Consider the following 13,700-nt stretch of genomic DNA (forward strand, 5'->3'; position numbering starts at 1 on the left):
ACCTCACCTCCTCTCCTGATGCTCCCCAAACGCCATCTCCTCGTCCGCCTCGCCCTTCTTCTCCACGCCCGCGGCGCCCCGCCTGCGCAGCATGTCTTCGACCTCGCCGGGGACGACGCCGCTGTTCCTCTTGGCGATCTGGTCCTCCTCCTGCGCGACGTACTTGAGCGGGCGCTTCGACGAGGTGGCGTCCGGGTTGCGGAAGACGAGGACCTCGTGGTTCTCGGCGAAGAAGCGGTCGACGTCCTCGAGGGTGCGGTCGGCGGTCTCCGGGTAGAAAAGGTAGACGATGGGCACGAAGGAGAAGTTGAAGACGGTCCAGATGATGTAGAACTTCCAGCCGAGGGTGGAGATGCCCGGGGGCGTGATCTCGACGACCATGAAGTTGACGATCCAGTTGGTCGCGGTGCCGAGGGCGGCGCCCTTTGTGCGCATCGAGAGGGAGTTGATCTCGGTGGGGTAGAGCCAGGGGACACCTTGGGACGGAGTTAGTTTGGTGACGGGGGATGGAGGGCGGGGGAGGGGACGGACCTTGCCAGCCGATGCCGAAGAAGACGTAGTAGAGGAAGAAGAAGGCGATGGAGGCCTTGGCCCATTGGCCTTGCGTCTCAACGGAGAGGCTTCCGAGTTCGGTGTGGCGGATGCAGATTGTGATGACGAGGTAGCAGACGAATTGGCCGGCGGCGGCGTCTGTTTTGGTCAGCATTTGTCTTGTTGCGGCATGAGGAGGGACGTACACATCATCATCTTCCTACGACCCCATCTCTCGACGTTCGGGATGCCGATCAAACTGAAAAGGAAGTAGCTGACGGAGTTGCACGCGGCGAGGAGTCGGGCAGTCTTGTTGTCGAGGCCGACGGACTGGATGAGGACGGTCGGGAGGTAGTAGCTCGTGACATTGATACCGCCGAGCTTGGATGTATTAGCTGGATGGCCAAATTTTCGAGGCGGAATCAGTCTTACCTGTTGCATGGCTTGCGTGCCCATGCCAAGAATGATGCGGCGGAGCGTTCCGGTGCCGGCAGTCTCGCCAGTCTTACCGCGGAGAAGATCGGACCAGGGGACGGTGTTCTCGCGCTCGTACTCAACAGCCCACTGGATGTCCTTGGACTGTGTCTGGATGTAGGCGTCGTCGACAGGGCGGTCTTCCAGGTCTGCGAGAATTTGCTCTGCCTCAGCAACGCGGCCCTTTGCGAGGAGCCAACTGGGGGTTGTTAGTCTGAAGTCATGATCAATGCGTGAATGTGAACTTACCGAGGAGATTCAGGAAGCCATGGGACGGTGCCGAAGAGGATGAAAATGAAGATAAATTGGAAGGCCAGGGGGAACCTCCATGTTACGGAGCCGGTGAGATACGAGAAGCCAAAGGTGACCCAGTTGCCTGTTCTGTCAGTATCAATCACATCTAAACCAAACACACATCAACTTACTCAAAGAGAACCCAAAGATGTTCATAATCATCTCAATGACAATCAACTTTCCACGCCAGCTGGCCTTGCTCGTCTCGCCCTGCCACACGGGCGCCGTCGAGGTGTTGATGCCGTTTCCGATGCCCGCGATCACGCGGCCGGTCATCATGGTGGCATAGTTGAAGGCCGCGATCTGGAGGATGGCGCCGATGGACATGATGGTGGTGCCAACGAGCACGGTGTTCTTGCGCCCGAGCCGCTCGCCGATCCAGATGGTGGAGATGGCGCCGAGGAAGCAGCCAATGTCGTAGATGGCCGTCACCGTGCTCTGGAGCTTGTCGTTGCCGACAATGCCCATCGTCTGCAGGAAGTCGTCGGTCACGATCACGCCGCCAAAGACGCCTTGGTCGTAGCTTTTGGGGGGTGGGATGTTAGCCTTTGCTCTTGGGTGTGATTGGACGGTGTTTGGGGGGTGAGTGGCGGAGAGGAGGAGGGATGGGGGTTTCAATGCGTACCCGAAGAGTGTCATGTCTGTTGCGCAGGCGACCGTCACCCAGAAGGTGAGCCAGCCGCCCTTGAGGCCGAAGTAACCCATGGTGATTAATGGGTTCGGTGATGAGTATGAGTGTCGAGAAGTAGGATCGAGAAGATGTAATTCGACACGATCTTCGGAACAGGGATGTGAGTCGATGGTGATTGCAAGGTGCCGAGTATCGCAGGCCCTGAACAAACCGATGCCTCCATCACGAGAAGGGAGGGCGGCGTTACACAGATCTATATAGCCAAGAGATCTTCGCGCATCAATCTAGCTACCCGCTCGGAGCCATTCCGTATCCGCAGCCGCACTTGCACCAACCGGCGTCAGCCCCGGACACGCCGCTCAATCTGTCGCACATTCTCGCCCATGATGGGGGTACAAGTGTGGATAACAGACGATGTCATCGTCATGGTGCGGCGGCGGTGATGGGGGTACGTAGCCGGCGTACGTGCGCCTGGTACCTTGCCTCGCTCCAGACCTGCCCGCTGGTTTTGGCGCTCATTAGGACGGGCCGAATGGTGTTGGCCATGCTGGATCTGGGGTGCAGGTTGCCAGGTTCAGGGGGGGTGGAGGGCGATGATGGCAGCGATTGGATGGGTGCAGGGGTGGGAGGCCGAAGGGGGCAGTCGAGAGCCAGGGGGGATGGAGGTGTTGCTGCCACTTGGAGCGTGGTGGTGTTCGGTCTGCTCCCCGCATAGATGATCGCCGCGACCCGGGCGGGAAACCAAGGCAAGGCGACAAGAGAAAGAGTCAGCAGCAGCGAGAAAACACAGCGACAAACGTCGTCAATTCCGTCGTGGGAATCCACTCTGGTGCCGGCTTCCTTGGTCGTGAATGGCGGAACTAGCGCGCGATGACGTCGTGTTGGCCCCGCCGCGGCTCTGAAACGGGTGCCGGGGCCATCGTTGTCGTCGAAGCTTAATCCAGGCCCCGCGATGGCGACTGGCTCTTTGTCCTTTGTCACATTCTGGCGTGGCGTTGGGGAGCACTTAGTCAGGCTGTCAGATACGTAGGTCGCCCACATCTTTGCATTGTTCCCGTGGGGGGAGACAACTGCGTCTGTCGGTGGGTAAACGGGGAAGGGACAAAAAAAAAACCACCTGGTCGGTCCGAATGGGCATCTCGAAGTTGATGCGGGGACTCCACGCTGCTGTCAGTCTGATGTCGTTCGGTTTTGGACGACGTTTTGGAAAAGGGAGGAGGACCACAGATGTTGTCATTGGTTTGCTGGAGTGCGGCTCTGTCGTGTAGGGGACATGGCTGCTTCCTCGGTCGTTGGCTCGGAGAGTCTCCGGGGCCTCGGACCTTTGTTGAGCTCGTCAGCCCGCAGCTCGTCAATCTGATTCGGATGAGGGATTCAACAACAACACGATGGACGTCGAGGAGTCCGGCGGCTGACTGTGAACATGAACACGTTTCATTCAAAAGTAGAAGCCTCTAAAATTATGAGCAGAGGAGAGTAATTATCCGAATCCGCAGACCGCGCCAAACTCCTTGTCCTCGAAACAAAGTCTTCAAATGGGCCGTAACCGGCGCCTCTCAGATTGACAGAAACTCCTGCACCGACTCCGCAGGGCCGGCGAAGCTCACGTACCCGTCCGGTCTGACGACCACCAGGCCCGCCCCCTTTTCGAAGCCGTAGCGCCTGTGAAGCACGCCGTCCCTGTCTCTAAATCCTCCCGCGCCGATCGTCTGGCCGCCAAAGACCTTGACAACCCCGCGCTCCTTGTATCGCTTATCGGCGAGGATCTTCTCCTCCGCCTGCTTCACCTCCTCCTCGTCCCCAAGCATGCCAGAGAAGAGCATGATGGTGTGCTCCTTGTTGCTGGACAACTCGAGCAGCCACTTGCCCTTCTCGCCCCTCTCATCTAGGAGCTCGCCATCCGGGGCTCTCCAGCCGCCCTTGACGGGGCCTTCGAAACCGGTCGCGGTGTGGACTATGGAGCTGTTGCGGTACTTAATGCCCATCTGGGAGATGAAGGTGAATGCACGGAGTCGGCGCGCCTTGTCGCCCCAGATGTACGGCACAATCCAGGGCATCAACTTGTTGCGGATGTATGTGTAGATGAAGTTCTGCGATGCGACAGCGTTAAACATCCTATCGGTGCTATGCAACAGGCGGCTGCCGATCGGGTGTCTCTCCTCCTGGTACGTGTCCAGGAACGAGTCGTCCTTCTCTCCACGCAGGACGGCGCTCATCTTCCAGCCAAGGTTGATGGCGTCCTGGATACCGGTGTTCATGCCCTGCCCTCCGGCGGGCGAGTGAATATGCGCCGCGTCGCCGGCCACGAAGATGCGTCCGTCGCGGTAATTGTTCACGCCTCGGCAGTTCCAGCGGAAATGCGTCAGCCAGATCGGATCGGTGACCTCCCACGTGCCCCCGGCCAACTCCTCAATGAACTCCTTGATCTCCTGCACAGTCGGATCACCAGAGTATTTGCTGTATGAAGACCTCTCGCCGACAATGCGGACGACGCCGTCCTTCAGAGGGAAGATGACCATGATGCGCCCGCCAAGGTACATCGACACCCTCTCGGTATCATACGGGCCTCCAAGCTTGATGTCGGCGAGGATGAACGTCTGGGGATACTGGGCACCTTCAAAGGTAAGGTCGGTGCTCTTGCGTACGGCGCTGTGCGCGCCGTCGCAGCCGACGATGTACTTGGCCTTGAGGACCTCCCTCTCGCTGCCCTTGACGAGCGTGACCGTGGTGGAGTCGGCGTCCTGCTCGATGTCTTCCGCCGTGATGCCCCGCTCAACCTTGCCGCCGTAGTCTTCGAGCTGCCGCGTCAGCGCCGCCTCGGTGTCGCCCTGCGGGATCCATATCGGCAGGGGGAACTGGGTGTCGTCGAAGCCAAGGTCGTCAAACGTGCCGGTGATGAGGTGCTTCTGGTTGCAGTGGATGTTGACGCCGGGGCCCTGGACGCCGTTCGCCAGCATTTCCTTGGCGACGGTGGGATGGCGGTTGAGGAGCTCTTGCGTGCGGCATTGCACGGCCAGGGCACGGGATTTGTCCGAGGGAGCTTCGAGTTTGTCGATGATGCGGAAGGGGATTTTTTGGACGGAGAGCTCGAGGGCGAGGGTCAGGCCCGTTGGACCTGCGCCGACGATGAGTACGTCTGTTGTCGACATGTCTATCGTGATGGCTGGTTCTGTTGATTGGTGTTTTGCCTTGTCACTGTGCTAGTGATTTGGTGATGGGCCACTCTCCCAAATGCGTTGGGGAATGAGAGGCAGCGCTGGACTTTAAATCCAGTCTCCTCGGACCAGTACTCCATGCTGTCGTAACGAAGAGACTCGATACGCTTCAGAGTTTCCATGCCCGACATCAGCTGAACAAGCCCATCGGGGCCTCGCCATCACAAGCTCCGTGCTTACTTCGCGGGCGGGCAGGGATTGACGAAGATGGACGGGTAGCGCTGGGCTGCCACGCTGCTCCCGGCAGTCGGAGTAGCTTTCAGCGGGCGGAAGTGTAAGACGGCGCGGACAGGGATGGGCCGACGACGAGAGAATGGTAGGGCTGCCACGCTCACGCGAGGAACGCCTCAATGAGTTGTCGGACTGCCAGCGAGCGCTGAATGAAGGGCGCCGGGGCCAACTTTGGCGTGAGCGAAGGTGCGGCTGAAGAGCTCTGCATGGTTCCGGCGGCAGAAATGTTACTTTTGGGGATGAAGAAGCGTTCCGGGCCTTGTTCGTTGGCAAGTTAATGCATGTTGGTTGCTGAAGATTGGGGCTGGGTTGGGGGATTTGGAGACGGAGGCGCGGTAGTCGGCGCCGGTGGCTGGTGTGGCGCATGGCACGTGGAAGATCGGGGGTCGGCGCTAAAGAATACCGACCTCCGACGTATCCCATGTTTTGTGTGCAAGACAACAGACATCACCTGGACTTTGGACGAATATTTTTCAGGGACTTTTATTATAATTTATCAACATTGCGTAGAAACCGGCCAAATACGGTGAATTTGATGACATAGAAAAACATCGCGACAGAGAATCGTTCTCGGATTAGCAGTCTGATGAGAGGAGAGTTGAATTAATCTGACGTGTGTAGTTGGCCTAGAGCACCTCCGCAGCCAAGACGGTCTCCTCACGAGGCCTCTTCTCCTCCGAATTCTCGTCAGGCTTGTTCGATTCGTCGGGTTTGCTCTCCTCAAGGTGCCTCTTCTCCTCAAGGCGCTTGTTCTCCAAGTACATGGAGTATTGGCTGACAATACCCTTGGCATCCACTATCATATCAGCAGGTGGACTTCCACGATACGTATATGTTGGATTATCGACGAATGGGCCGAACGTGATAGCCAACCACCGATACAGGAAAAGAGGCGTGTCACGGCCGAGGTTTTGGCCTTCCCATGATGGGGGAATCCATCCAAAGAAAGGCGCAAGCCTGCCCATGCTGAATCGTATGAACGGATGAGGCTTCTTCGCGAAGTAGAGATAGGCCTTGTAGGGATCCCGTCCTAAAGTTGTCACCTTGGATCTGCGGTATGAGATCTGGACGATTCGTGGCTGTTCGAGTGTGGTCTGGCCGTTTTTCAATGAAATAATCATGTTTGATGGGTGAAAATTGCCGCGGTTCACGTCGACGAATTCCTCCGATATGAGTCCATCCATGAGCTTTTCCATGATGCTGAGACGAGTGTCTTCGTCAGCTGAGATGTAGGTCGGCGGCTCCTGTGGGTTGGACCAACTGGATCGGAAGCGATCCCGAAAGGGCCCGCTTGGCTGGAAAAGATCACTCAGACACCGCCCCTCAACATACTCTAAGGCCAGCGCAACCACATGCCGAACTTTTCCCGCGTACTTAGGATCGGCGCTGGTGGCAGAAACGGCGCAGCATCCGTGATATTGAGGAGCCAGGTGTGGGAAGCCTGTCAAACCTGCTTTGAAGAGATGAGAGTAGGCGCCGACTTCGTTGCTATGAGCAAAGCCCGCTCGGACAGTGACCTTGAAGCAGAACTCGGAAAGATCAACCTTCAGGGGCCAGAACAAAGGATCGTAAAGCTTCAAGAAGACAAGCTGTTCAAGCACAGGAGCTTTGTTCTCGCTGTTGTCAGAAGAGGCTGAGGCCGTCTGGACCACCTTGCACAAGACTTTCTGGGGCCTGGGGGTGTATTGAGCACCATATCCACCATCAACCATGTCGAGGATCTCCAAATGCACTGGCTGCTTTTATCATTTTGCTTTGTCTCGTCGAAGTCGAGGGGACCGTTGGACTCAGAGAAGACCAGTTGCGTACGTGAAAAGCTTTTCTCCTCATCAGTAGGAATCATTTGTTTCGATGTCAAATTTGGCGGATCCGGGTAAAAAGACGAGCCGAAGGGTGCAGGTGACTTATGTGGCGTAAGAATGAGGCGCTTGCCAGAGTGATACAGCTCTGCATGATCCTCGTAGACATCCGAATCATTGTCGAAAGCCATGATTTGGGGTAGTGTAAAGTCGTTTTCGCTTGATATTCCGTTTGGTTGACAGAGCTGCTTGGAAGATGAAGATAGTTGGAAATTTACTGAGGAGTGAAAGATAAGAACAGGAGATGGGCATTACTGCATATAAGAGGTTCCAAAGAATTAAAATGGGAATAATGAACAGGAAAGCCTATTTTGTTCTTTACTGGACAGTCAAGGTTGGCCATTCCGGGTGTGGGCGGGCGATGGAGTGACCCACAGGACTCAAAGCCTAGGGAGACGAAGAAGAGGCTAAATGACATAGTCTTAATTTCATTCCCCATCATTATCACTGTGGTCTGCCTCGTGACGCTGGCGACGACGACAGAGACGACGGCAGGGACGATAACGATAGCAGAGAAATGGCAGCGACGACCAAAACAGCGGTGGCTGCGCGACTTGTCAGAAAAGGAAGTCGCTTCCAGCGCAGGCAACGTAAGGGCCCTGTGAAAACTTTGAAGAAACTTAGTCATACTGTCATGTCAAAAGTGCAACTGAGAGCTGTAAACATAAAATTTGAGAGCGCCTTCACTCGCTTTAACGGAAGTTTAGTAAGATTATGGAAGTAAGAAATGGGGGCACTTTCATTACTTTCATTAGATACTTGACAATCTCACTTATTATCAAACCAAACTACTAATGGTCATGGGTCTCAGATCCAACTCAGCCACCAAGAGGCCAAAGGCTGCTGGATCAAGTCTGCCAGATGGATGGGATGGTTTCCTTATCGCCATCGGCATCCTCACTGACCGTCAGACCCATGAAAGCGTGATCCAACAGAGCCCATTCCGGCCAAGCCTGAAAGTTCGGGTTATTCTCGTTGACTATGGTGCCAAACGTTTCGAAAAACCACTTGTGGAGCTGCCAAGAGTCTCTCGGGTTGTCTTCACGGCCTTTCCAGTCTCGGGGGATCCATCCGAGGAAGTCGCGCAGTCTGATGATGTTGAATCGGTTAAACGGATGTATCGGTCTGCTGTAGTAGGCGAAGGCATTTTGCGGGTGTTTGGAGATCTCGTCAATGACCGATGTCCTCCACCCTATAAGGGAAACCCGAGGTGAATCCAAGATATCGTTTCCGTTGCGCATGGAGACGAGGACGCTTCTCGGATGGATGTCTCCATGGGTGATGCCCGCAAATTCTTGCTCCATGTTTTCCCATATAAGCTTCTTCATCACCCCCATGCAGGTCTCTTCATTAGTATCGAAGGAAACAGGAGTATCGGTTTCCCAATACATGGTGACAGTCTGAGAACGAGGCATAATGCCAGGGGTGAACAGCTTATCCAGCTGGATGCCGTCGATATATTCCAACGCAAGTACTCCCACATACCGAGTTTGCCCTTCGTACTTGGGATTGCTACTCGTCACCGCTGCCGTCCAGCTTCCAAAGAACTCTGGAGCTAGATGCGGGAACCCGGTGAGACCCTTCTCTTGCAAGAAGGAGTATGCACCGACTTCGTCGCAAAAGGCCATGTCTGCCGTAGCTGTAACCTTGAAATAAATATCAAGGAGATCTGTTGCCCACCAGAACAAGGGGTCATATACCTTGATGAAGACTGAATCACCCACGCTAAGGTGCCTCTGTTTCGCAGGGGCCCGAGTGACTCTACATAAGAGGTTATGAGGACCAGGAAAATCGCCTCTACCGCGGTTACTTGGTATCATCTTGACAATGACGACGTGCAGCTGTTCGTCTTTGACTTTCTGCTTCTCTTGGTCGAAGCGAAGGGGTCTGTTATTTTCACTGAAAACCAGTTGAGTTTGGGAGAAATTCTTCTCCTCATCGGTCGGTCCCATGTCGGCAGGTTTAAGATCGAAAGGATCTGGGTAATGGTGTCCCCACGGTTTCGGCGCTTCATGAGGAGTGAGAACCAGGCTACATCGTGGAGAGTAGAGAAAATCGCGATCTCCAGGAATGAAGGCGTCGTCGGGCATAGGATCCATGGCGTGCGTTTGCTGCAAGGATGGCTTACAGAAGATGTCAGTATATAAAGGCTAGAATAAACCCCAATGAAAACTTTCGAAGTGAGGTAACTGACAGCTGAGTTGATGCAGATGGAAAGAGGAGTCTCTATATATAATGCGGGAAGGTATATCTCCGAATGGAGTTTGAAACTGCGACAAGTGCTACTGAAAGTTTAGAAAGTAATATTAGTAGGGCGGAAAGAAAAAGCAAAACCAAAAGGTCAAAACTATGAAACCTTTGGCGTTAGATCGCTAATTCCTAACATAAATGGTAGATATATTTCTAGGCTTTGTTCTTGTAGTCACGCATTATTGGGCATTTAAAAGAGAAGGCCTGATGTTCCTTTCTGCCTAGGTAATCACATTTCCTATGTACAGACGACAACGACGACGACGACGATAAACAGCGACCAGATGACGATATTAGTAATGCCGATAGCGACGAAAGTAGCAACGATAGCGAGCACACAGAAAAGAAAGTCGCTCTAGCGCAGGAGAATTAGGGGTCTGATTCAAAAGGTAGGTACCTTCCGGCGCGTGGCTCCTGACGTGGGGCGAAGCGGAGCGGAAGGAACGAAACGGGAATTCCCAACAGCGGCATTCACAGCGCTCGGATGCAAATCAACATGAGGAATCTCCTCGCTACTTGAGCGAAGCCTTGAAGCCTTTGTGGGTTAGTCAATTGAAGGTGTGGGAAATATTGCGAGGCACCGAATTCGGTACTTCCCCCCTCATGGAACGCCGCGGCAGTTGTGCAAGTACCTCTCTGGGTGGGCACATGCGACTGCCAGCGACCTATCCGCCCATGTGTATGTGCTGCTCAAAGTCCGGGCTGTTCGCTTCATAAGCTGGGTGGCGATTCTTAGCGCTAAGATTGCCATCATAGCCCAGATTACTGTTCTACTGAACGAAAAAGAAAGCTGAACATCCGGAGGAAGTGGTCGGGGTTCCCCTCATAACATACCCTAGAGAGCCTACGCAGAGGGCCGTGGATGCTGCAGATACTGTGGTGGGAATGAAATGGATGCAGATAATCAATGAGACTATGAGGAGAGCTTTATGTTTCAAGACATTACGTTGTAGCCACTTGTTTCCAATGATCTGCTTTTGTTTAGCTGTGACGTGACTGCTTCTGGCTTTCCCTTATTACAAACCCATTGTCGGGCGGCCCAAACCGGGGGTTAGCTTCCAGATTGCTGAATGAGGCGAACGTTAGCATTTGTTTTTGTCACGGGCTAGAGCCCGGATTGATATCTCCGGCTTCGCCGGAGCAGTTACCGAGATCCGGCTCCGTTGGACCCACTATTCTGCCGCAGTACGCCGCCTAACCCGGCCTGCTTCACCGCTGTTAGGTGCCTATCCCTGTAAAGTCCTTTCTTCCTTCTTCAGCTTAGAATAGTCAATCGACGGCACCTCTACGTTGAACAAGCCTAGGGGCCAGCCCCTTACAGTTATATTAAGTATCTTAGAATATTTGAATAGACTACTTATATATATATAAAAAGGTCCTAATAAACTTATATATTCTACTAGAATAAAAGCTAAAGTAATAAAAGGTGTTCTTACTAGCTATAGCTTACTTTATAGCTATATTTACTATATCTATATCCTTAATAAAAAAAAGTATTTTACTATTAAAATATCTATTTTTATAAATAGTCTTAGAAAATAGTTCTTCTACTTATTACTAAAGTTCTTATTACTAATAACAGTAACTATAATATTTATTTTAATAACCTTAATCTGTTTATTTATTATATAACTAGTTATATTTACTATTCTCTTTGTTAATAATATTAATATATATATTAATATTATAAACTTTCTTAATAAAGCTTAAACTTATTATATTAACTTCTATTATAAGTAAATTATTTAAAAAGCTATTTATAATAAAACTATTATAATTTATTAGATTAAAAGTAATAAAATATTTACTAATAGTTTTATAAAAAGTTTTAGCTTTTATAAATATACTAAACTTATTAGAATACTAAAATTAATAAAAAGTTTTAATTAAATATAATAGAATAAAATAAAAGATATGAACTAATTTAGAGAAAAATTAATTTAAACCCTTTAAGTTAATTAGAAACTAGAGATTATGTAGCGTTTTATTAAGTTATTAAATAGTTAAAAACTCTTTATTTTTAAGCTTTTTAGCTTAAAAAGTAATTTTAGCTAAAATAGCTAGTTTATATATTAACTAGTACTATAAAGCCTAAAGGGGGGTATTAATAAGCTTTACTACTTAGCTACTATTCTTATAGCTTACTAGTAAGTACTAGAGGCTACTATATAGCCCTCTCTAGTACCCTAGCGTCTAGCTAGTTCTTCTCTATAGCATATCACAGTTATTACTACGTTCTTAGGGACCGCGGTCGGATTCCCGTCGAAGGCATCAAGGCCTATATGCAGAGCCCCGACCTGAGACACCCCAACAGAGAACAATCGGACGTGTAATTCTACCACCTCGCAGTCGAGGAAATCTCTGCCGAGGCCAAAAAACACGCATTAATGACAGGAAGCCAGCCTATTGCCACCCTAAACTCGGACGTTATTGTTACGACCCGTTATGCATGGATAACAGTTAACCGACCCACTCGGGCGTTGGGCGGCTAGGACAGGACATTTGTACTCTGCAGGATCACGGGAACAACAGGGACTCACTCAGGAACGGAAGAACTATGGTACAGGTCACGTGATGATAAGGAATGAGCATAGATAAGGGACCCACAATGAGCGCTCAGTGGAGACTAGAATGAGCGCTCATCCCACTCTAGAATGAGCGCTCATAGTGACAAGGGGCACAGCGCTCATGAACAAGCAGAACTGTTCATATAAGACTTATATATATAGTATGACCCTGAGCCTGGCTCATGGTCAGACTTCCATAGCTCTTCAGCAATCAACTTAGTATTCATCCTCAGGATACTCTCAGCTTACCTTCACTGCGAATTACTTGTTGAGTCTAAGACTGATCACCTTAGCCTCTGAAGATCTGATCTACTGTTAGCCTACGACCTATGACCCAGACCACGACCAAGTGTACTGTTATTACGTCTCAATCTCCAGCTTCTGTTAGCAGACCCTACTGTCGGATAGCTGACCGTAACAGTTATGCTCCTGTTTCATTCCCACCAGATGAGCAATTCCGGGGAAATGGGCGACACATGGCACACGAGTGCTGGCGACGAGCTCTTTATCGAGAACAGCGGAGGTCAACGCCTTGGTTGCTGGATTGAGGCGAGAAAATGAGAGACTGGGAGAAGATGGGACATCAATGGAGTAGAGGTGGAAGGTGCAGGGTGGCCATTTCTCCATGCTGAACCCGCACCCTTGGAGTTCCCAGACCTAGAACAATCTTTTCAAACCTGGATAGTCCTAGTTACAAATAATTTTCATAACCCTCGAAAATGTAATTTTGACTCTTCTGTCACCTCCACAAAGCAATCACTCATCATTAACTCCCGCACTCGCGAAATATACCACACATTCTCTTCAACGATGAATCCAGTCACCCTGAAGCCAGTTACCCAGTCTAGGGTCGCGGACATCTCAGATCGGCTCCCAGTTTTGCTGCTCGAGCGTAACCAGTGGCCCGCGAGCTACGTCAAGTCGCTCGTGAAAAAGTCCCCCGCCTGCATCACATCCAGCAAAGGCACGCAGTTGCCCCTGGAGCTGTGGCTCGATATCATCGAGATTGTTGAATATGCACCTGACTACTGTGCTCTTCTCCAGCCAGTCTCAGTTCGCGAGACCAACGGCCGATGTCTCCTCGTTTGCGTCGAGATAACCGATTGGGATACTTGTGGAGAACTCAAGTACACATGGGCCTACGAACATCACCTCTACAATCCTTACCAGAAAGACGGTTACGTGAAGATGAAGGAAGGTGATGAAGAGCCCCGACCATGGAGAATACCTGAAGTCACCCCAGACAACGAGTTTTAATCGACCTTGGCTCCGTTCCTGAAGAAGAGGACCAGCTTGTTGGAATCTGGTGCGACGTCGAGGTCAGACACATCATTGCATTCATGGAAGGGGGAAACTGCTCGACTTGCGGTGAACTACGCTGGTTGTACACAGCAAGCAGACAAGGCTGGGAGATCCAGGATACCCACAGGTTCGGGGCTTGTTGGCCTGACGATGGTGGAAGCTACTTTCTCTGCCCGCTTTGTTGTGGCGAGGACGCCATGGATGTTTGTGTTGATATCATGCGGATGATAGACCGGGAGCGCTATGAGAGCGACGACGAAGAGGTTAAGAAGCTAGATAAGTGGTGCGATGAACGTCTTGAGGAGCTCAAATACCGTAGGCATAGGTTCAATTACTGGCTGCCTTG

The 13,700-nt window shown here is 51.7% G+C and overlaps 5 protein-coding genes across 5 annotated transcripts; 1 reads left to right on the forward strand and 4 right to left on the reverse strand.

The window, feature by feature from the left end:
- Nucleotides 1–3: 3 nt before the first annotated feature.
- STL1-3 (Sugar transporter STL1) lies at nt 4–2,004 on the reverse strand (the record flags this gene model as incomplete). The annotated part of the gene is made up of 6 exons (XM_066152535.1): nt 4–476; nt 532–690; nt 738–912; nt 964–1,204; nt 1,255–1,381; nt 1,431–2,004. 6 exons carry the CDS (start codon nt 2,002–2,004, stop codon nt 4–6), a joined length of 1,749 nt encoding a protein of 582 aa, XP_066008314.1.
- A 1,482-nt stretch (nt 2,005–3,486) lies between these two features.
- Nucleotides 3,487–5,079, reverse strand: oxyS (12-dehydrotetracycline 5-monooxygenase/anhydrotetracycline 6-monooxygenase; the record flags this gene model as incomplete). Its single annotated transcript, XM_032032645.1, has 1 exon — nt 3,487–5,079. The coding sequence occupies one exon, from the start codon at nt 5,077–5,079 to the stop codon at nt 3,487–3,489; it is 1,593 nt and encodes a 530-aa protein (XP_031887958.1).
- Nucleotides 5,080–6,002: 923 nt separating this feature from the next.
- Nucleotides 6,003–7,088, reverse strand: CGGC5_v011486 (uncharacterized protein; the record flags this gene model as incomplete). Its single annotated transcript, XM_032032644.1, has 1 exon — nt 6,003–7,088. The coding sequence occupies one exon, from the start codon at nt 7,086–7,088 to the stop codon at nt 6,003–6,005; it is 1,086 nt and encodes a 361-aa protein (XP_031887959.1).
- Nucleotides 7,089–8,083: 995 nt separating this feature from the next.
- On the reverse strand, nt 8,084–9,334 carry CGGC5_v011487 (uncharacterized protein; the record flags this gene model as incomplete). Its single annotated transcript, XM_032032643.1, has 1 exon — nt 8,084–9,334. The coding sequence occupies one exon, from the start codon at nt 9,332–9,334 to the stop codon at nt 8,084–8,086; it is 1,251 nt and encodes a 416-aa protein (XP_031887956.1).
- Nucleotides 9,335–12,862: 3,528 nt separating this feature from the next.
- On the forward strand, nt 12,863–13,309 carry CGGC5_v011488 (uncharacterized protein; the record flags this gene model as incomplete). The annotated part of the gene is made up of 1 exon (XM_032032642.1): nt 12,863–13,309. The coding sequence occupies one exon, from the start codon at nt 12,863–12,865 to the stop codon at nt 13,307–13,309; it is 447 nt and encodes a 148-aa protein (XP_031887957.1).
- Nucleotides 13,310–13,700: the final 391 nt, after the last annotated feature.

Source organism: Colletotrichum fructicola, assembly GCF_000319635.2.
Source record: "Colletotrichum fructicola Nara gc5 chromosome Unknown KSG_Nara_v1_contig06, whole genome shotgun sequence".
NCBI lineage: Eukaryota > Fungi > Ascomycota > Sordariomycetes > Glomerellales > Glomerellaceae > Colletotrichum > Colletotrichum fructicola.